A 20,928-nucleotide genomic window follows, 5' to 3' on the forward strand; every position below is an offset into this window, starting at 1 on the left:
AGCCACACCACAGAGCAGACAGGGTTCACCACCTCTGAGTTCATCTAGGAAGAGGAAACTTGAGTGCCACCATGATATTTTCTGAAAAATCTCTTTGCCAGGATTTCTTCTCCTGGGAAGCTGGGAAGCTTCATCTTCTCCTTGTTTTGCTGTTTGGGAATGTGATTTGGAGAATTGTTTACCCACCATGTGAATTGTTTTAATTTAATGACCAATTCCAGTCCAGCTCTGTCGGACTCTCTGAGTCTGTCACGGGTTTTTATTATTCAATCTTCTCCAGCCTTCTGGTGTATAATTTCTCTTTCTATAGTATGGTTTTAGTATATAATTTATTTAATATAATATAACATCATAAAATAATAAATCAGCCTTCTGAAAACTTGGAGTCAAATTCTCATCTCTCACCTCATCCTGGGGACCTCACAAACACCACACTTGAGTGAAGCTGAAATTTCAGTTCCAGGGCCCAACACATTCTTTCAGAGACACAACTCACAATCAAGAGATGCACATTATTATCAGCAAAATCACACAACACCTCCAAGAGCTACAGACTAAAGAGACTGGCAGAGGTGTAAATAACAAGCCACGAGTATTTATTCAGTTAAAGTTACATAACTTATACTTCTCCAGTGCATTCATATATGGGATCAGCATCTGCTCTCAGCAATGGCCATTTAAATTAGGAATCATTTATTGCAACCACTGGTTTGTATCAGATTTACAATGAACAGTTCAGCTCATCATGTTCAAAATAATTGCTGGGCGTTGCAGAGAAAGAAAAAGAAGTTTTCAGTACCAAGAAATGAAAGCAAATAAGAAAAATATCATCCTTCTTTCAAGCAGTACAAGGACCAATCCTGACAGCAACCCCAGTGATTTTAAGCACCTTTCCCCCAACCCCTCTCAATTACACTAACACTTAAATGTCTTCCTTCTGGACAAAGTTAAAAATGATCCCCAGAAGGAAGAACTTCTTGTGTTTCATCTCTTTCACCAAGACAAGTAGAAGTCTGAGAAAATTGGGGAAGATATCATAAATGCCAAAAGCAACTAAGTGTCCAAGTTGACAAGGGACAGAGTAGTCTGCTATATAATGAACAGACAGAGCTTTAAGGGTCAGCTCACACATAAGAACTTATATTTATGTGCCCATATGGCAGATTTATAATGGCATATTGGATACCTAGAAAATATGCAGCCAGCTTTTCTTATAATAAAACCTGTTCCCATTCCAACACCTTCAGAGGGCTGTAGATAAGGATCTTTTATAAGTAAAAGGCACAGGAATGTTGCATCCCAGGACAGGCTCTACAGAACAAGACCCTCTCTTCTCAGAGAATGCTGTTGAAAAATAATTAGAGAACAGACCCTTAGCTGAGTAAATTGAAGCATCCTGACTACAACAGCATCTACTTTACCATATTTTTATTTCAATGTGGTCCTTATAAAGCCTTAGCTGTATTCCTAGAATCTGCAGATTATCTTCTGGGAACACTGAATAAAACCCAATTTGGATTTTACTCCAACAGTGTTGTGCAACATAGTCCAGACACTCATGTCAAAACCAAGCTTTTAGAGAAGATGTACTGGTTTCAGTTCCTGCTCTCCTTGGATCTCATTTTTCTGGGTGTTGCCTATCCAATGACAGAGAATTCAGCCTCATGGCACAATCTGGTCAGCCAAGCTCCACCAACACAGCAAAGCAGGCCCAACTCAGCTGTTGGACCCTCTTTCCAGGGGTTTTGTTACTGGACCTCACTGGCACCTGACAGAGCAGTGAATCATTGCAAATAAATCCTCAGCAGGGCTCAGATTTTCATCAGGTCAAGACTGAAAACTTCCACTTTCAAGGCTGAGTCCAGAGCCACAGCTGAAGCACAAACATTGACAACATTGCCACAACACAGGTTTTTAGAGATAATACCCTGCATACACTGGAAATGCAGCTACCATTCTACAGCCACAGCTCCCTAGGTTGGGAATATATTTAGGATGAACAGTCACTTGCAAGCATGCAATGAATGGGGTTTGGAGCACTGTGGGAAGCACCAATCACACCTAAAAGCACCCCTGGGCATGGTGCAGAGAGCCAGAACTGAGCAGGAAGGGTCAGGCCAGGCATTCAGTGGGGGCCCATGTCTGCATGAATTCTAAAGAAACAAAGAATCTGCAGAGAGGTTGTGCATGTAGATTTAAATCATGTAGAGCTAACTGGAGTGTCCCTGCCACATCTTGGTGTATCCACCCCCAAAGCATACTACCACCAAATTTAACTATGCATTTAAGAGAAGACTGAGATCGTTTTTAAACATATGGTCCATGAAATAATGTATTAATCATACAGCTAAAACATCTCCCTGCTTTACACGGGGTAAAAACATGTCTCACTATACAAAAACATTATTCTGAAAAATAGGCTAAATTATCAGTACATTCAACAACTACTCTCACACTCAGGAATTCCATGGCCTTAACTGCCTAATAATTAAACTTAAAAAACCCCCAAACTTTTAAAAAAAAAAAAAAAAAAAAAAAAAAGGAAAAAATTAGACACATTTAAAAAGCAGTATATCAGTATGAAAAATCTGGTGAGAAGAGTTTGCAAAAACTCATGAAAAGTTATATTAATGATCATCTGATTAATTCTGGTGGATCTTTAAGAGTCTGCAAATGTTTCAAGTGACTATGACTGTGTAGAACAGAACTGTGAAAGCCTAAATTCACAGCCAAGCCTTAGGCAGCCCAAAAGTTGGCTTATTTATTCTCTCAAGGACACAACTCCTTTGCTCTTCCTCACCCTCTCTCCTTTCTAGTTCATAGATCTGCCAAACTAAAGGCAGCGACTTTACCAGGAGCAAGTGGCACTGGGCTCAGGGGAGGGAGAGAATAACTGGAGGCAATTCTTACTTTCAGTAGCACACTGAAAAGCACCACTACTGCTGTTTACTACCAAAGACACCAAATTCTCAGCAAACAAATGAACAAGAGCAAGCCAGTGAACAAATCTAACAGAGATCTATATCCCAAGGGAACATGCCATGGGTCCAGCATAAACCAGGAGGAATTTCATACACAAGATACACAAATCTTACTGAAAAAATGATCAAACAGGATTATTCAAACAGGATTTAAGACCTTCAAACACATTGCAAAATTCAGCCCTCAAGACTCTTTCAAACCACAGATATCAATGGAGCATATTGAAGTATAATGCAAACAGTTTCAAAGGCTTTCTGAAAACAGAGGAAAACTTCAGCATAGTTATAATCTCTCTCCCTCTGAAATTAGCTGAAGCAGCTGTCCAAATGACTGTCAGCCAATTCAGAAAGTGTTCAGCTGTTCCTCCAGAGTAGAGACTGTGTCCTGGGGTTGGACAGAAACAAGCTGGGGTCAAGCAGAGGATGTGCCAAGCCCTGCTGTGTGCTGTGGGTGACCAACAGCACCCAGTGCATTCTCACAGCTTAGCTGGGGCCACGGGCTCTGTGGCACGGATGTGGACACTGGGAAGGCAGAGCCAGGACAGAGGCAGCTCCCTGCTGCAGTTGTCTTCATGGAATTTGATGTTCAGGTAGAAATCGCCCGTGTAGAGGAAGAGAAGTGCTCCAAAGTACACAGAGTCTTTGGTTGGCTTTACCTGGCAAAGAGAATACAAAAATCAGCGAAAAAAAACATCAACAAAGCAAATTAATTGCAGTTTGCAATTCATTAGCTCCTTCAAAGGGTCTCAGAGTACTCCAGATTCACATTTAATAATGCTTTCATATAAAAAGGAGTAAACATCTCGTCCCTATTCTAGTAAAAATGTTACTTAAAAAAATTAATCCTGTTATTCACTCATGCAGCAAATCTGTACCACAGCTCAAAACAGAATATGAACCTTTAGGAGTCACTGATTCCAAAATAGAATTTGTTTAAGGTAGAGATCACCCTAAATCTCTCCTTAGACTGTATTTACCAACATCTCTATTAAAGTTCTAAATCACATCTCTGAATTAATGCTAAACACATGGTTTAAACACCATTTAACAGCTTAGCAATAAGTAAGTTCATTCTCCCTTATTACTGAGACACAATCTGACTGCAAATTCTAATCAGGAACTTGGGCGACTGTCATTGAAATAATGAAGTTTAGCAAGAAACTTCCCGAAAACAGTAGCCATCCTGATTTTACTTGTCCAAATTAAATATACGGAGTTCACACTGTTTCTACATTTATGTATCTTCCTTCATCACAAATCCATCTACAATCTATATCTTCACAACAAATAATATATCTCAGTCCATCATTTCAGCAAGACACTTCAGTAATTTCTAACTTTAACACTCCCACCACTGTTCAGCATGTGATAATGTTTGAATTAGTATCTGCTTCCACAAGATGTTAAATCCAGTTTCAGGATGCCTAGAACTGAGTTACAGCAAATGCAAAACACCAAATCAACATAGAGCCATTCCACTGGACAGAATTTTTCCAAAAATTGTGGAAAAGCAGCTTCATCCCAGCAGAAAAGTCCCAATAAAGGCTGAGGCTCTGAGACAGGTGATCAGGGCTGTTCCCCATTACAAAAAATTTCATTATATGGTAAACTGGGACATGAACAATGGGGTGTGAACTGGGGAAATGCTCATGGACACCCTTTGCTGAAGGACAATTTGCCCCTGCTTGGGAAGACCAAAACAGGGATGATGGGAAGGTCATGGTGGGGAACAGGGGGAAGGCAAATGATCAACAGAAGATTTCAGGGGTGCTTGGAACTCAATAGTATTCCAGAGAGCTGTAAACTTCCAGCCACCACCTTCCACAAGGTTGATTCTCTGTAGCTTTCAGAAGTGAAGGGAATGAGCTGTTTGCATTTTCTCCCATTCTAGCTTTTTTTTGGACTATCACTGCTGGGTTCTTTAGCCAGGAGACATCATCCTGTATAGTCCCCTGGGCTATCAGTCTGCTTTGTTGGACCTCCCTAAACTGGAAGAAGTCCAGAGAGGGGCCACAAAGTTGCTGAAGGTACTGGAGCAGCTTTTCTATGAAGACAGGCTGAGAAAGTTGGGGGTTGTTCAGCCTGGAGAAGGTTGAGTGGAGACCTCACAGCACCTTCCAGTATTTGAAGGAGCTACAGAGAAGCTGGAAAAGGCTCTCCATCAGGATCTGTAGGGATAGGACAAAGAGTAAGGGGATCAAATTTAAAGAGGGGAAATTTAGGATATATATGGAAAAAATTCTTAACTGTGAGGGTGGTGAGGCTCTGGCACAGGCTGCCCAGGGAATCTATGGATGCCCCATCCCTGGAAGTGTTCAAGGCCAGGCTGGGTGGGGCTTGGAGCAACCTGGGATAGGGGAAGGTGTCCCTCCCCATGGCAGGGGGGTTGGAATGAGATGAACTTTAAGTTTCCTTCCAACCCAAACCATTCTTTGCTTCTGTGACTCTAAATTGCAGCTCCTGCACAAGGGGCTCTCTGTTCACATCCTCAGAGCTGGAGAGCCCAGGCTCCCTTTGGTTTTGGTGTTGAGCACTTCTGCTGACCTACAGCAAACTTGTACCATCATCATATCATCCACGTAGGGATCAGAGCAGCCACAGCTGTTGCCCTGACCCTGTCCTTGGCATCTCCCCTCCAGGCTGGGTAACAGCTCCTGCCCTCTGGCACCACATCTGGACACGCAGAACAACATCCAAACATGTCCCCTCGTGCTCCCCTGCCCTTCTCCCAGGGCTGCCTGCCTGATTTCTGCCTCACTGGAGCTGATGTGGGCTTTCCTGCAGAGGAGGGCAGGGGCAGGCACTAATGCCAGCAGTGGGTGCAGGCAAACAGCAAACGAAGCCTCCTCAGCACCCTGAGCTGTTCCAAGCTCCTGGTCCATTTCTCCTCATCTGGCTGCACCACGAAGGAATGTCTGTGACAGCACAGCTCAGAGCCCTTGGCAAGCAGGAAGGTGGCTCCAGGCTCATCAGCATCAACAGCAGACATTCATGGTTTGGGCTCTACCCACATCTGTTGTGCCACCACCACAGCATCAACACTTGTGGTTTGGAGAAGAAACAGGGAAGCAAAATGAGCTTGAAGCCTTTGCCTTGCTCAAGTGCAGGTGGCGCTGCAGAAGTTACCAGATGTTTCCTTCAAAATAGGAACCAAATTTGGAATGTAAGGCTGAGTCTCCAGTGGGTCTCCCTACAAAGATTCCCAAAAGATCAGACATCCAGCTGCAGCAGTCAGGTCAGCAGAGGGTCACATCCAGCCCAGCTGCTACACCAGGACCAGGACTAATTTTGAGGTTAAATCTACATTTAGGAGCCCAAGGTATCCAAGGTCCTACTACAAAAGGAGGATACCTAGTCAAGGAGGCAGTGGAGCAGACACAGAATGGGCTCCCCAGGCAGCCTGCAGAGCCAGAACAGTTACCTAAACACAGGCAATGGGATGGTCTAAGGCACTGAGACACCTACACAGGACTGGGAAGATGCCCAAGATGTCTTACAGGATTTCTGGCAGCATCTGGTGGCTGGTAGGATACCCACAGCACCTGTATGATGGCAAACATCTACTTTTAGGCAACTGAATCTCAGCCCTGTGTTAATGAGCCAGGTTCCACCTGCTGCAGACCACGCCTCCATGGCCTCATGGGAGCTCAGTGGGGCAACACCCCTGGTAACCCCTCCTCATCCAGGCGTCTCAGTCTGGAACTGGATCCACCCAAGTGTCTGTAAAGTGGATGTCCACACCTAAGCCAGCTGTTCAACACAAGGACTCACCTGATCAAACACAGAATGAGGCAAAATGTTCCCTAAACTGCATAAGTCTGGTGACTTGCTCGGCCACTCAGAGTGGCCTGTTCAGGTGGTCACCTGCATGGCTGGCAGGACACAGCACCCCACAGCCTGCAGTGCCTGACCCAGCTCACCCATGAGGAGCACGACTCCTGCCTGACCCAGACCAAATTCGTGTTGTCCTCCAGCCCAGCAGCACACAGCTCTGCTGTGCCACTGCCCAGACCTGTGCCTGTGTGTCTGTTGAATCATTCATCAGGATGCTGACACTCCTGAGCCAGGGCAGAGTTAAAACAGGTTTTATTAAAATTCCACCATTCAGGGAAACAAAGATGAGCAGCTTGTACCTCAGAAAATAATGATCGAAAATCAAGGGAAAAAAGTCCACATTAGTCCTTTGTTCCACCAAGATAGAAGAAAAATTAAGTTTCTAGCTGCATCCTAATCCTTCCCTGATTTAGGCTACCATGTGGGACTGTGATTGCTTAGAACTAATTACTACTTATTTATACTGCTGTAGTACTTAGGGAGCTCAGTTGGAGATTAGGGCTGGTGCCAGCTACTGCTCGCTGCCCCAAAGAGTTTACAGTGTGAATAAAACAGTGCCAAGAAAAATAATTTGTTCCAGATGGGCCACAGAGGACCTGCCAGAAGTGAGCAAATGTTCACCATGGCTTCTGAGCTGATTCAAAATGACCATCTACTAATGAATTTCTCCTCATCTCCAACTACCAATCGCTTGAGCTTGTGTGTGATAACACACACAGGAAAAAATCTTGCTTGAAGATAAGTGATGGCACAAGCAGGGACAACAAGAGAGGATGAATTGTTGAGTTACAGGATTCTCCACAGAAGGCAATATTTTTGGTTTCAATTTGTAAAAAAAACCAACTCTGTCTGATCAACTAATTATTCAACAAAAAACAGAGGTAAGAACTAAGAAAGTTTAATAATAGGGCAAAAGATAAACTTTATGTTGTGAAGCAACATAAAAAAATAAATCCACTGTATTTTAATGGGTAAGTTCCACCATGTTAACTCATGTTTCAAAATCACCCACTGAATAAAAAATGTTAAATATTTAAGCCATAATGGAGAAAGTCACTTTTTCTGTCAAATACAGAGAAAAGTAAGGTTAGCCAAATTAGAAGTTGTGCTTAAAAATGCAGACTTTACTTAATGTAAAATGCATGGAAATAACTCAATATCCTTCAAAAATTTTCCAGAAAAGACTTTGCTTTTTGAAGTATCATATCCAGCAGAGACTTTGTGACACAAACCCAGGCTGCTGCATTGAACTGAGGTAAAAGCACAAAGAGGTGAAGAAGCATCACTAAATTACTTCCAAGATAAATCTTCTAACTCGGACTTCAAGCCACAAGAAAGGGAAATACAAAATTGTGTGACTTTTACCCTTTCAACAATTTATATTCACACTGCAAAGTGGCATGTGCATCCTGAAAATTCCCATATATGTCCCTTGTCTTCCAGGTAGCAGTAGAAACTGCTTTGAGACTTTTTAGTCTGGAATCAAAAATAACAGTGAATTTTGAGCATGAGACTTAATATTTAGGAAGGCAGAGGGATCTGTTGGGGTTCTTTTGTACCAATAGTGAAGTTTCTACATGACAACAGTTGAATTTTCAGGGTGTGAGGAGTATCTGCCCTTGCTGCAATACCTGATGCTCCCACTCGTTCTTGACCACGCACCAGTGATACACGAAACCAGACTTGATTCTCCATCCTCCCTCCCACCCAGCTCAGCCCTGCAATAAATCATGTCAGCATTCCTGTGCCGGTGTCAGTGTGAAGTCAGCCCAATTAACTTAAACTGCTGACCAACGTGGTTTTTGCTAAACTGGACAACTTTGCACAAAAACAAGTTCTCACAGCGTCTGTCCTGATGGGCCTGCAGGGGGAGAGGGGAGCGTCTTTCACAAGCAGCTGGGAAAGGGCAGCACCTCAAGCCACTTCCACTAAACAAGAAATATAGCCAAGTGCCCTTGACCTCAGGTTAAAAAAATGATGGGGACATTTTTTACAGCTTCCATGCAGCAGCACTGAGTTGAAAACCAGCAGGGAATCTGGTCCAGTATCTCAACTTTGGTTTATAAAAAAGAGAAACTCTGGTTGTCTTTCATCCCACCCAGCCATGAGCTTCTTTGGTTTTCTAACCAGTGCCTGTCTGACTTTTGGCCAAACTCAGAGCAAAAGCACAATTCTGAGCATGGTGGTTCTTCCCTGAAGCATCAAACCAGGACTTCCCCTCATCCCCCCCAAACAGGTGGAACTTTCTGAAATCTATTTTCTATTCCTAAATTAGTTATTATGAGGAAAGAAAGGGACTCTGGCAGACATAAAGGATTTTCTTCCACAATCAGGGCTCTACACCCCAAAGAAGGTGACCAAGAACTTTCCCTTGGAGCCTGTGTGGCGTCAACACCACACACAGTGAAATGTAACACTTCTTGTCTAAGAGTCGACATTTTGTTCATTTCACCTTTTTGTATGGAAAGGAGGACAAGCAGCAGAAAACAATTCTATTTTTAACTTCTTGGGGATTGTGTTTACAGGAGAAATGTCAAACTCCTGAGCAATGGGGCAAAGGCAGGGACCGGAACGTATGAGAAGGCTGCCTGGGCAGGCACCAGAGATGTGACCTCCTGACTTTTGCCCCGTAGGAGACTCAATCAGAAGGTAAGAATACATCACACTGACATCTCCCTTTTCCCTCATTAGCCTGGAGGGTCAGGCCCTTTGGCAGCTGGGCATCCAAACACCACCACTCTGATTAAAAACTCCACATTGTCAGAACCAGAGTCAAAGAAAGCCATCCATGGATGATTTCTGTTGGCATATTTAAATTATTCAGCTACAAGAATGCAGTTAGCCCCCATTAAGAATCAAGCTGATGGTATATTTCATGCTCATTAGCTTTTAGAAATATTTTCTTCTGTGATGCATAATTGAAAAATATGCATGGCGACGGTCTCTGTGATTAACCTTTAATTTCTTTCTGACTAAGGTTCACTTATACATTTAATTTTGACAGGTACATTTTATTACCAATCTGAAGAGCTGTCCTAAACAAAGGTCCTAAGCACAGTCCCAAACACTCACCCCATTCTTCATGTTTATTTCATGAGTTATCAGAAATGCTGCTCATTCCATTCTGCAGCATTGCCTGCGAATTTTCATTCCAGGTATTTTGTTGCTGTATTTTTGGGAGGGAAGGATGTGGGAGAGAGTAGTGTTATCTGTATTTTCAGTGTCTTGCCTTAGAAGCAAAAAGCTCCTAGACTTGAATTTTCTAGAGAAATTGCGAGAAAAATTATAATCTCAATTGTTTTAAAAAGGGTCTTTTTTTTTTTTTTTTTTGCTTAATTTTATGCATTTCTTTATGGTTTTATAACAGTATGCTAAGCATCCAGGAAATGAACCAGCTCATCAGATTGGTCATTAATGCTTAGCATTTTCTTTTTGCAGTCTGTTGTGTTTCCTCAGGACATGACTAGAACTGATTTGCTGAGTTCCTTGGCTCAGCCTGGGGAATGTTTCTTATGGACTGAAGAAAAAAAAAAAAAGTTATTTAAAATCTATTACTGCAGGCTGTGCTGGGAGACTCAAGGGACTGGCAATATGGTATTGAACATTCAATCTAGGGCTACCCATTCACATTCAGCCAGATCTGGAGTGACCAGAAATTGCTGCCTCTGATAATTTACTAGTGGTTTACATGGTAGGAAATTGCAGTCTTAAACCATTTCAGAGAGACCATTCCAGATGAATGCAGCAGCTCTGTTAGCAAAAGCTGCCATAATCATGGGTATTTCCAAAAATTAATCTGCTTTACAATGTACAATAGAGTAATGAAGCCCCTTTCAAATGCACATCACTCAAAATGCTGATACTCGTGACCAAAGAACTCACGGTATCGATGTGGAAGGTGTTGGAGCCCACGAAGGTAATGGCATCCTGCAGCTCATAGTTGTGCACCCCATTCTGGTAATCCTGGTAGGGCATCATGGTCAGAGCAAAGGGCCCCACGCTGTGCTTGCTCCAGTTGGTCAACTTCACCTGCAGGGGGACAGGGTCCCCCACCTGGCAGGTCACCACCACATCGCAGTCACACACCTTGCCATCAACCAGGATGTCTGCAAAGCAAGGAAACAAGTCCTTATTAGGCTAGACACCTGCTTCAGAAGCTGCATTAATCTTGACAGGAGGCTCACCAAGAAAAAAGTAACCTCAGTGAAACCAGGAGTGTGGGACAGTTAATTCTGGGAGAGAAAACCCAGTGCTGTGCTGTTGTGCAGGGAACCTGCTTGAGAAAAAACAGCTCATGAGGGCCTGGTATCTGCCCACAGCTGTTGAAAGAGCTATGAAAAAAAACCCAATTATGATATATACACAGGCACCAGAAGATATTTTTTAACCTCTTCCCTTGAAGGCCAAAGCCACAGATTATTTCTCATGGTTCTGCAAATCAACAGCGTGAGGTGAAGGGAAATACAAACAGGAACCATCAATACAAACAACAGCTAGAGAGATCCAGGGCTGGAGGCTCATGTTCATGTGTTACAGCCAGAATAAATCCTTCTGTGTGGAGGTGAGCTTTTGGAGCAGGACAGACATTGGCAGAATTTGCAATGTAATACATAAATTAAAATACTGATTATAAGGAAAAGAGGGATTTTAAAATAATACTGGAGTACTACAAGCTTGTTCACTCTTTGCACTTTAAATCACTCTGGGATTTCTATTTTTAATTTTCTACTTTTCTTTCCCTTACTGGGACAGCAGAAAATATAAAGCCTCTAAATTGGTTACTGCTGGGACAATGACAGCCAGAGTAATGTGTCCATTAACCTTGCCCATTTGCTTATACAGAACCAAAATGTTTCATTACCAACACACTATGAAATTGCCAGTCCAATTCCCTGCTCTGAAAGGGTTCCCAGTTGTGCAGTATTACTGTATTTTCCAGATGAGGGTTATCTCTAATGCACTATTAATACAGGAACATTTCTATTTCACTATGGGTTCATGTTCAGAGATAAGAGAAAGCCCTGGGCACATGTAAGAAAGCATCCTTTGTGTGAATACCTATCCCCAGAATCTCATATGCCCATGAGGCATTTCCATCACTCCTGCTCCTCCTTGGATGCTTGCCTTTTGACATACATCATATTATTCCTCTGCATTGGATTTACATTAGTAATATCCCCTCTTCAAGGAAAGACACTATTTTTATGATTCAGGAGTTGTCACAGAAAAAAAAATACACCAAAATTATTTTTTTTAACTTAGTTTTGTTTCGTTGCCTTGGACAAAAAGTGCAAAATGATGCATGTTCTTGTGATGCCCTTTAGCCTTGCAAACTGAACAAGCCTCAACACAGCCACTGGATAAAAAACAAACTAAAGTTATTGCCAAAAAAGAAAAAGGTTCAGAAAGGAACATTTATTCCAGAGGTCATGCCAGCAAAGCTGAGGTACCCAGATGAAAACCTCTCCTCGACCAAAGCTGTCCAAATCCAGCAGCATCAGATACAAGAGGTTTGGCAAAAAGAGCACAAAAAGCCCCTTTGGTGTTCAAGCTGAAGCTATCCAAAACCAGTGTTGGTGTCCCAGTTGGAACAGCCCCTGTTCCAAAATTTCCTTTCTCTTTTTTTTTTTTTGGACAATTAGAACACTATTGAGGAGTCCTGGAGTGCTGTGTCCAGTTCTGGGCTCCTCATTACAAGAGAGACAGGGACACACTGGAGAGACTCCAATGCAGGATCATCAGGAGGATTAAGGGACTGGAGCATCCCTCCCATGAGGACAGAATGTGAGCACTGGCACTGCTCAGGCTGGGGAAGACTCCAGGGAGTCTCAGCAACGTAGATGAACACCTTGAGGGAAGTGAGAGGACATAGCCAGGCTCTGACTCAATGCTGCCCAGTGGCAGGATCACTGTGCACATACAAACACAGGAGCTTCCCTCTGACCACCAGGAAATAATTTCTTTCCTGTGAAGGTGGCCCAGCACTGGCACAGGTTGCCCAGGGAGGTTGTGGAGTCTCCATCCCTGGAGATACTCAAAAGCCATCTGCACAAGGTCCATGGCAAGTGGCTTTAGGTGGCCCTGCTTGAGCAGGGATAGGACCACAGTGATTTCCAGAGGTCCCTGCCCATCTCTGTGATTCTCTGAAAGGAAGTGATAATCACCACTGCATTTTAGGGAAGGGCTAGAAAACCTTTATGGCATTGGATTTCTCCTGCAGCAGCACACTCTAATGCCATGGCCTGTCCTGCCCAACATGATCAATCTGCTTCTTGCAGTATTGCCCTAAGATCATGGTGGTGAAGTAGTGGTTATAATGGTATCACATTATCAGCGATTAACTGACTTGGGTTTCCCAAAATCTCAGGTTTCTGTGGTTGAGATGACCCCAAGGTGTCACAAAGTCTCTTTTTCCCAGCTGCGCGACCGAAGAAGAAGTCGAGATTCGTCAGTTCTGATTTTCAAGGTTGTTTATTTTTTCTTATCTATTACATTCTTTCTCTGACCTGCTGAGATCTGTCCTGCAGGTCAGGTTGTGGCACAGCACTTGCCCTTTGGGTGGTGTTATGTTATTTGTGTATTTATTTACAACAGTTTTCCAATACTTATCACCTACGTTTGACAGTCTGTCTCTATTCTAAACCAATCAAAAAGTGTCACCATCACAACAGAAGATGGAGGAGGAGGAGAAGAAGGAGAAGAAGAAGAAGAAGAAGAAGAAGAAGAAAAGGAAAAAGAAGAAAAAGGAGAAAAAGAAGAAAAAGAAGAAAAAGCACAGAGCTGAAGTCCAGTTGCTTCCATCAAAAGAAGTGCATTTATATCAATTCATTACTTTATATCAGTTCATGTTTCAAACCTTCTCCCTGCAAGGTGACTCCTTTCATTAACTAAAAAAAAAAAAAACAAAAACAACAACACACTTGTTTTCTGCTTCCTGCACCCAGTGGGTTTTACTGCTGTACAAAGGGTTAAATCCCCAGACCAGCACAAACCTTTGGAAATACCCCCTAAGCTTAGTCGATGAATCTATATTTTCAAGTTGCTTCTCAAGTGCCTCTTAGCTTCAATGGTCTGCTGTAGGAATTGTAAATGAACCCTTTGCCCTCTATCTCTACCTTTGTATCTAATAATAGCTCAGAGCATTTCTTTCTAATGTCTTCATGAGAAAATAGAAAATCCAAACAAAAGGGAAACATTTAAGTCTGGCTCAACCAGATTAATTTTTTTCTCATTCCTAAAAATAAAAAAATAGAAAAATTCAATTCTTTTAGACTGATTTAGAAGTGTGTGTGTGTGTGTGTGTGTGTGTGTACATGTGTTTGTGTACATATTGAGAGATTATTTCCTTCCTTGCCAGAACACACTTCCCTCCTGCAGTACCAGAGCCAAGGATCTCAATGAGATGTCAGATGAGAGAGCACACATGGCTGGCGTGCAAAATACTATGGAAAGGAGTGTTTAAAAACAGCCCCCTTTCATCAGGGAGAACAGCTTGGTTTGACAGGCAGCTTTACTCCCTTCCTGACACAGAAAACAGCTCATGGACCAGACGGATTTGCTTTAATATTTTCATCCATGAGCAGAGGAAAAGCCATGTGCACAGGGTCCCGTTTCTGCAGATTCAGCTCCCTCACACAGATGGCATAGAAAAGCTGAGACTGCTCACACCACTGCTGTGAGAGTGAATCATTACTGGCTTCAGAGTACAGGAGCTCTGAATCAGAAGATGCAGTCACTAGCACAGAAATCAGTCGTGGCTGCATCTCCATCCTACGAAGATTCAGATACGGGAGAAACAGCACTTGAGAAAATTAGAAGGACCAAGTTGAATTCCAACTGCATTTATAAATTGCATTTTAAAAGTGGCAGCATGAAATCTGGATGACAGAAGGGGGGAGCATAAAGACCTAGCAATCTCCCAAACTCCTTTAATTAAAAGTTAAATCATTTTTGAAGTAATGCAATAAGCCAATAGAATGCTGTCCTCCCCACCCCTTTTCCTGCTCATTTACCTACAAGGCCCACATGTGTTGCCATCCTTGGGTGCCAAAATTACCCTGCAATGCCTGACAGCCATGAAAAGAAGGACAGGCATTTTCTCTTCCACACATTAATGAACAGGCACAGGGCCATTCTCTTTTCCCTTCAGGACCTTCCCTAAGTGATTATTGTATCGAGGGAGAAAATGTTATCCAACACATTTTGGAAGGTGGAATATGAGGCTGCTACAACCACTGAGAAAGGTGATTGGAAAGTCTTAGTTTTTCATTGACAGCCTTTGCCAAGGCTTTTAGGATCTCCATGAATTAATCTTTAAGATGGAAATGCTGTTTCATAGCCCAGCTGATGGGTGATGCTTATTGCCACCACAGGAAGTCTGTGAGAGACCATTATGTAAAAATAATGTATCAGTATTCTTATAATGTCTTTCTTTCATGAAAAGAACTCTCAAGAAAAGGGAATTAATGTTACTATCAGGAAGACAATGACTATCCCACAAGAAAAACATCATTTACCATCACCTGCCCGGTGCACTACATCACCCAAAGGAGCTGCTTGGAACTGAACACCAAACATTAATAATATTTTGTGTTATTTACTCTGCTCATATTAACACATAGTAAGTTGTTCTTGCCACTTTTTCAAGCTGCCATGCAAGAAGTCATTGGTCCCCCTGTATATCAAGAGTCCTTAGTCATGGCTAATTGCATTTTCACACCCAAGTCCCTCTTTGCCACTGTCCAGGTTTAATTTTGGAAAGACACATACAAATACATTTAATCCCAGTGGAAATGCATGTTCCAGCAATGTTTTCTCTCTTCACTAATTTTTGAGCTGATTTCAAAAAAAAAAACAGACTGAAGAGAAAGGTAGGGTAGTTTTGCTGGTCTTTACAGGAGAGGGATGGAGAAATTTCCATTGGATATTTCCCTATAAACTGGATGTTGAATCCCCAGCTGATGCACTTGCACTGGTCTCTGCCATTCTCTGCAGCTCTGAGGACTCTGAGCAAACACCTCACAGAGGAATGGCTTTGCACAAACAAGTTGACCAACAAAACTCAAGGCATGAGATGCCCAGATGAGTAAATACTGCTCAAATAAAAGAAAAACCAGAAAACCAAGAAAATCAAGTCTTGCCTAGCTTTGCTGTTATAGTTAGGGTACTCTGTCAATCAACCATTGCAATTGTTAATTTAAAAATACTAATTTGACTCATCTTGGTCTGTGAACCAGGGGACCCATGGCCTGAGGAGGGGAGAGGAGCAGCAGCATCACTGACATCTCTGGATAATGCCCCTCAGTTACTTTGATGGAGGAAAGCCAAAGACCCAGAGCCCATGCTAGAGTTGCTGCAATGAAGATCTCATGGAATGATTCAGTGCTCAAAAAATCTAAAATGCTGATTCAAATGTTTGCCCAGGCCAGCTGTCCTTCTAATTGCCTTAAAAAGAACACAGAAATGGCCAGCCATGATGTCTGGAACAACTTCTCTATATTTCTTTTTTTTTACCCCTTAACCTTTTTTGAAAGAGTATTTGTTCAGGATTTTGCAAGAAACTTAACAATGAAAAGGGAATTCTTTTTGAGAGAATTTATTCGGAAATAGGTTTACTCAATTCTCCCAATTTCTGATCCTACATTTTATGCAGCTGCATGAAAAGATCAGAAAGGAGGAAGAAGTCTGTACTACAGGCAAACTCTCTGTACGGAGCAGTCTCCACACAAGCAAGTTTCCCATCCCTCTCCTCATGCTCTCTGTCAAGTCAGCACCAGATTTATCAGTCTGGTTTTTGGGGCAGCTCAAAGGAGCAGGTGACATGTGGCATTCTATTGAGACAATAGGACCTCTGGATTTTCCTGAGTTCCTCTAAAGTATGAACCTAAACACTGCTTCTGTTTCCCCTCTTTGCACTTGTTCTGCCTAATGTAGACCAGTTTCCTTTCATTTTCCAAACCATTCCTGCAAATTATTTGCACACAGAGAGGCAGATTTGGTTACATTCATTTGTGCATGATGAGGTCCTGCAGCCCTTTCAGAGCTGAATACATCCATACAAAAGATATTTCTATGAATATAGAAACTGTGCTCCCTGTCACTTTCATCAGGAAAATGCTGAATGGTTATTTAATAACACAAGACCCTCTTAGATACTTGCATTCAACCTTCTGTCTATGATTTGGACCTGCTCCCTGCACCAAACCTGAACATCTTAATTTGGAATAACATCCTCATGTTCATTCATTGTTATACTGACACAACAGTGAGGCAAATCCAGCCCCTGCTGAACTTCCCTGCAGTCAGCAGTACCAGAGCACAGAGGTATACAGATGTTTGTGCTGTAACAGCTTCAAACTACACAGATATCTCACCTTGTCAACCACTGCTAGTCCTGTCCCAAAAACTGCCCTTATACTCAGAGCCTGCTTCTCCAAACCCCCTGTGGACCTGAAGAGTTCAGCTCCTTTTTGGGTCAAGGCCCTTGGACAGTGATGAATGAAAAATACAGAAAAGGATATGAACAAACTATTGCAGCTTCCTGCAAGTACCAGCAACCCAGAGACCTTCAGCCAACATCAGGGCATGAACCAGAAAACAGGAAAGTTGGCAGAGGATGGGATAACTGGACATGAATGTAGGCTGGTGAAAGAGGCAATTGCTTCCACAGGACCTCTGAGCTGCCCCGTTCCTGGCAGACTTCCCATTCCCAAACATTTTAGAATTAAATTCAGGACACTTTTTTTTTGCTCCAAAAGCAATTAAAAAGAAAAACACATTTAAAATCTAGTTCTAGCAACAATAAGCAATTAGTGTTTGATAATTGTCCGTGTCTTCCTATTTAATCACTCTTTTGCAGTGCCCAGTATGCTGATGACAGATCCCAACTGGTCCCATTATCTTTCTTGCCAAATTGTTCCCAGTTTGTGTCTGTTCTTAACTCTGTGATGGCAGCAGGCTGAGGATGCTGCAGCATCCCCTGGGACTTGCTTGCAAAAGGATTCCTCAACCTTGTCCTTTGCCCTGAGTAAGATTTCTTTCTCCAAATCAGAGCAATGTTGATGTCCAATTTTAAGCTCCAGACATGTGACCAGCATTCAGTTTTAGCACTACTTGATCTTGGCTATGAACATTTAAATGTGGTACAACCTTCTTCCATTAACTCCAGAAAACAGGGTCACGCTGGCTGAGGAGGGAAGCATGAATGTGACTCTGGGGTTTGATTGCCTCCAGCTTCTGCTCGGGATCTTAAAACCTGAATGCACATTAAGCACAGATTTATTTCAGAAATGTGTCAGTTCAGTTTAACCTCCCTGGTTTTGGTGGGAGTTATTTTACTTCACACATGCCTTTTATGACAGACATTTCTCCTTCCCTAAGAAACTGCTGGCACATGGATGGCACCTGCTTGTCTCATCCTCTGGCAGCCAAGATAACCTGTGATTTGGTGCTTTGCCCAATTTGCTATCAAGTGAAAAATCACTTCAGAGTTTATTCTGCTTGTGCCCAGTCCTAATCTAAATGCATAAGGGCAGATCCCTGAGATTTCAAGATGCTCAAAGCTCTGTGTTTTCCAGTAAGCCTGAGCTCCTTTTGACTTATTTTAAAATATTCCATGACATGGCCCCAGCTTGCTGAAATAGTCTCATTTATGAATGTGGGCCAACCCTTTTTTGTCTGTTAATCACAAGCAGGTTTGACAAAATTTCTTTTATTATCTGCTACACAGCCTGGAGGTCAGGCTGGCATACGGTGTGTGCCTTGTGCTTGAAATTTCACAAGCCTGGGATTTGCATGTTATTTTAAGTTATTGAAAACTTTATTTCTATAGCTTGTCTGTGTCAGGACTACTTTCAGAGCATTCTAATCCAGCCCTGTGGGGGGAAAAAAAGGAGAGGGGAAAAAGCCCTATAATACATTTAAACAAAACTAAAACCTATGAGGAAGTATCATATAACACTGGTTTTGGTATATTGGCTGCTTTGTGCAAAACCTCTGCAGGAATTGAACTGCATCATATAATACCCTGAATTAGAAGGGAACACACCAGGATCATTGAGTCCAGCTTCTGGGTCTGCACAGGACAAACCTAAAAATCACACCATGACATAACTTAACCTACAGTTCACTGAAAGCAAATCACCTCTTTCCTCACTGGTTGCTTAATGAGACTTTAAATTTTCTCCCTTTTTTTCCTGCCATTCTGCAGTGATGGACGTTGGACAAACCTCTCCCTCTGTAGAAGAGATTTTGAAAAGCCTCATGACAACTTTGTCAGAGTGTCTGACTTGCGGCTGCAAAAGTTAATGGTAAAAAGGGAGCCTATAGCACTTTGTGCTGTTTTGGGAGCATGTCTCAGCCTCAAAGCAGGTTTAGTCTAGACACTGGATGGATTGCAGACCTCCAGGGAGTGTTACCTGCTCTACAAATCAGTGACAAGGGTGGTGATTGTGGCACGTTTGCCATGGAGATGGCAGTGAACTACAGCTGCTCACAAGAGAAGCAATGCTATTTAACAGCAGAGACACAAAACTAGGCTGCTGTACTCCATTTTGTGCATGCAAAGTCAAATTTGAGTTCAGCCACACAGTTTACTTACCCAAAATATAATGGAATTAGGCAATATGGAACTGGAATTTTTTTCCTGTATTTTCTACCATTTCAAGTGGAAACAATATTTTTTGCATTACCCATTCGACAAGCACAGAGTGGTGCTCTGGGTTCTCATAGAGGTAACACCTAACAGGGAGTTGTGTTGGTTTTCTTAGGTTGCTGGTTAAACTAATCTATGTGTAGTATAATTGTCTTTTTTAAGGCCTGTAGGAAGAGATCTCTGAGGTACTGTCTGAAGCAGAAGGAACTCAAATGCAGGTGAGAAGAGAGATGAGACAGCAGTGTCTCCATGCCCAGACATACAGAGACAGCAGTGCAAGATGCTTTAAGTAAAAAAAGTTATACTGACTATTTGAAGAAAAAATTGTGAGTCTGTGACTCATTTTCCACACTTGCCTTAAAAAAGCCTCATGAGATATCCAGGCCATAAGAATTTTTGTGTCTTTGTAGACCAGGCACAGCCTGGTACGAGATAATGTATAACCCCCCTTTAACAGGCAGGTAGATGATTTACCACATTTCAGTGGCTGTGTAAACATGAGCAGGAGCACACTGAGCCTCACAGGCCTCCTTTAGCCCAGCCACGACTGAAATGCACCCAGCTAAGCTAAATGAGGGCATCAAACAGGGCCAGGCACAGACACTGCCATCGTGGGGCTCTGTGCAGGGCAGCGGTGACCTGTGGGTACCAGGGCACATGTGCCCCATGTCTGCACCCTGGGGTGCCCACTAAAATGAACATATTCTCCATGAAGATTCTTTGAATTTCACTCACAGCATATTTCAGTCTGATGATTCTAAATTGTTTCACTTGCCAATGGATTGTTTTAATTTTTTCCCATTTTTCCTATGTATGTTTAGTTCACTTTTGCATTAAGGCATGAGAAAATAATCCAGGCAGGTGCAAGCTGGAAACCCTCAAACTCTACTATGACTTCTTTATTCTGATTGCATCCTGCTTCCATATCATGACCTGTCTCAAAATCCAATTTGAATGCACAAAAGAACTGCAGTAATAGGTATGTGTAGATGGAAGTTTCCAGTCATCCTCTGTGATACAAATCTATAGTTTTCCTTGCTAGATGGGATATGAACACTCAAATAACAATCAAGCTTAGAGAAAGCAAGAAATCTTTAAGCCTAGAGTCACCAAACCAAACTACTTTTGGCCTTTCTCTGAGATATTTCTGTTAATAATTTACTACTTCTAAAACTGAACATGCTCAAAACCTAGCTCCTGAATTTTTCATGAAATCCTTTTCTCCCCATACCTGTCTTAATTTCAGAAATAAAATCAGATTCCTTCCTGCCAATCTCAGCTTTCACTTTGACTTGATATCCTCTCATGACTCATACCTCCACAGCCTGTGATTAAATCCTGATGCTGCTTTCTAGAGAACGTCTCCAGAACTGACCTTTTTGCTCTGCCTACACTGCCAAGCTCTCCTCTGAGATCTAACTGGATTATACGCATTAAAAATTAAAGTCACTTCATCTCTGC

The 20,928-nt window shown here is 42.4% G+C and overlaps 1 protein-coding gene across 4 annotated transcripts in view; it reads right to left on the reverse strand.

Annotated features, from left to right (window-relative positions):
- Positions 1-579: 579 nt before the first annotated feature.
- TRAPPC9 (trafficking protein particle complex 9) overlaps positions 580-20,928 on the reverse strand; it is a 441,577-nt gene continuing 421,228 nt past the window's right edge. For 2 of the 4 annotated variants that reach the window (XM_030943200.1, XM_030943197.1), the window contains 2 exons: positions 10,698-10,921; positions 580-3,637 (listed from right to left, as the gene is read on the reverse strand). In XM_030943200.1, the coding sequence (XP_030799060.1) occupies positions 3,458-3,637; positions 10,698-10,921 (404 nt within the window). In that variant the 3' untranslated portion in view covers positions 580-3,457. The remainder of the gene's footprint in view (positions 3,638-10,697; positions 10,922-20,928) is intronic. The other 2 variants (XM_030943199.1, XM_030943198.1) reach the window with 1 other exon arrangement.

This window comes from Camarhynchus parvulus, chromosome 2, assembly GCF_901933205.1.
Source record: "Camarhynchus parvulus chromosome 2, STF_HiC, whole genome shotgun sequence".
NCBI classification, from domain to species: Eukaryota; Metazoa; Chordata; class Aves; order Passeriformes; family Thraupidae; genus Camarhynchus; species Camarhynchus parvulus.